This window comes from Cystoisospora suis, assembly GCF_002600585.1.
Source record: "Cystoisospora suis strain Wien I chromosome Unknown contig_8779, whole genome shotgun sequence".
Classification (NCBI taxonomy): domain Eukaryota; phylum Apicomplexa; class Conoidasida; order Eucoccidiorida; family Sarcocystidae; genus Cystoisospora; species Cystoisospora suis.
Window position 1 is genome coordinate 1 of NW_027161557.1, and position 2,716 is coordinate 2,716.

At 43.3% G+C, this 2,716-nt stretch overlaps 1 protein-coding gene across 1 annotated transcript; it reads right to left on the minus strand.

Annotated features, from left to right (window-relative positions):
• Window positions 1-140: 140 nt before the first annotated feature.
• On the minus strand, window positions 141-2,237 carry CSUI_010893 (uncharacterized protein; the record flags this gene model as incomplete). The annotated part of the gene is made up of 3 exons (XM_068070994.1): window positions 1,813-2,237; window positions 937-1,238; window positions 141-296 (listed from the first exon to the last, which is right to left on the minus strand). Coding segments are annotated over exons 1-3 (768 nt in total), but the record flags the coding sequence as incomplete, so codon positions are not given.
• Between the last annotated feature and the right edge of the window lie 479 nt (window positions 2,238-2,716).

Genomic DNA, 2,716 nt, shown 5'->3' on the forward strand with positions numbered 1-2,716 from the left:
AGATAGATAGATAAAGATAGATAGATAGATAGATTAAAGATAGATTAAAGATAGATAGATTAAAGATAGATTAAAGATAGATAGATTAAAGATAGATAGATTAAAGATAGATAGATAAAGCGAGAATATATGACTGACCTTGGTACGAGTAGAGCGCCACGGAGTTCATTGCGAAGACGTCGAGATTGTCTTGTGGAAGGCGAGGCAGCATTGAGAAAGGCAGCGTTGCCAACAGCACCCCTTGTGACTTCATCTCTCCCTCCTGGATATGACTCAGCGGTAGGGCGATAGATAGGCTGAGTGTACATCCACCCGCAGTATAACAGGCGGATCTTCACCCCAGAAAGGAGATCTCTTCTCTATAGAGATGAGGCAGAGATACTATTGCCTCTTCGCCCAGTTTCTCATACACACATATGTATCTACATGGATCTATAAACAGACATATGTCCATACGTATAGACATACAGACCTGTAGACATACATAGTCAATGGGAATAGCCCGTGGTGGGAGCAGTGTATACACATTATTCATACACTCTTACATAGAGACATGCACATATGCAACGGCAATCCCTTCAAGCGACTTTATCAGCAGACGTATGAGAAACACTTATACAGCACGAGTCATAACAGGCGGATACCTACGTGAATCTCTCCTCTCGTTACTTTCCACGCTGTAACCTCATTCAACCTCCGGCCATTCATCTATCCAGAGAGTAGCATCTGGCGTAGTTTGTCTAACTCTCAAACAGACAACAGAAGTATCTCGCGCGCATGGCTTGACTTGCGGGAAAAGACGAGACATAGAAACATAGACCATCTCTTCTGTATATACACGATGGAGAGAGAACGGCAGGCAGAAAAGAAAGAGACTCTTTGTAGGTAGATAGATAGATAGATAGATCTCGAAGAGAAGAGAGCTATGTTGCTTACCGGCATAGGAGGTGTTCTGACTCTCCGTGCTTGAGCCTTCAATTCCTCTTGTACTGGGCCACAAGGAGGAAGTGCTGCGAAGTAGAGATTTCTTCGGCGATGAGAGCTAGGAAGATTTGCATAGTAGAAGGGTTGATAAGCATATGGTGGAATCGAACCCGTGACCGGAAATGATGGCTGGACAGTACCGGTAGGAGATCCGCCTCCAGGTACAAAATAGCTTCTTCCTATCATTCCTATCTTCTCTCCTCCGTAGTACCCCCGTACTCCTCCCAGTCCCCCTGGAGGCGTACCTCCAGCCTCTGTATTTAGACAGAAAAAGAAGATGAAAAGGACAGAGAAGCGTCGTCTGACTTCCCACTGTTGTGTATAGAGGGACACTCAGCTCTGACGTTGTTATGAGACGTGATCAAAGTCAGGATGTCGACGGGGAGAAGATGTCTATATGCATGGATATATAAGTATACCTATATATACACTCGTATAGAGTACTGCGCATGTATACACGTCTCTCTCCGTCTGTATACATATATGTAGATTCATATACAAATAGATGTACATGTGTGTATGTTTTACATACAGGCTTTTATCTATATACAGATATATCGTAGGACCTCGCGTGACCTCTCCATAGACTTAACCAGTCCTGTTTCACCTCGAAGCATCTCTCCCCAGAGACATGACTGAGTATCTAGGCATGTCCTTCTTCTACGCTTTCTACCTTCTGTCTCAAGTACACCATATGTACACATACTTATGCATATAAAGATGTATATGTATACACATGCTTCATATATGTATATCTCTTAGACAATGTATACTCGAAACAACTTGAGAAAAGACCCCTGGACAGCGGCAGCTTCACAGGGTTTATACCTTCTGTATCACCTTCGCCAGGCTGCATTCCAGGGCTACGGGCGGAATGCTGAAGGAAGTACTTTACTTCTCCTGGTGCTCCTCCTCCCCCTTCTTCTCCGCCTGGACCTGCCCGTTTACTCGATAGAAGGAGGCGATTTCCTCGATCTCTTCTTCTTGAATCAGTCTTCGCATGCAACGCAAAAAGAAGAAAAGCTTCTTCCAAGCGACGTCTCAGGAGTGTACTGAAGACAGAAGACGTAAGTCCAAAACAAACTACAAGGAGAGAAAAGTAGGCATAGAGAGAGATATAGAGAGAGAGAGAGAGCATGAAAGAAAAGAGACCTCTATGTGTTTTCTATACAGTCGCTTGTTGATTCAGATGTATGTGAAAGAGAGAGATATACAGAGGAACTACAAAGATACCTATAAACGCTTCAACCTCGTAATAGATAGATAGATAGATTAAATATAGATATTTCCAAGTATGTGATGAAGACCACTCCATGAATGCATCGACGGTATACATGCACAGCTAGAGATACATGAGTATAGATATGTAGTGAGAGAAAGAACAGATACATATATACATATACAGAGAGAGATAGAGTCTACACACTCCGATCTTAGAGAGCTATCTCTCTATAGAGATGATCTACATGTACAGATCCATACACATATAGCGAGAGAAGGGAAGGAAAGACCTAGACTGCTGGTAAGACATAGACTGATTCTCCCGCGACTATTACTACTGTTGTGAATGAGCCTCTTAACTCCTATCAAGTTAGAGAGAAGAGGAACAGCCTCCGACGAAGCCACTGCCTTCCATAGAGAGACCTTCGGAGACGGAGTTCAGAAAGATCCATTAGCCTAGCCCAACTTAGCCTACCTTACAACTACACGGAGAAAAGAACGATTAGAAACG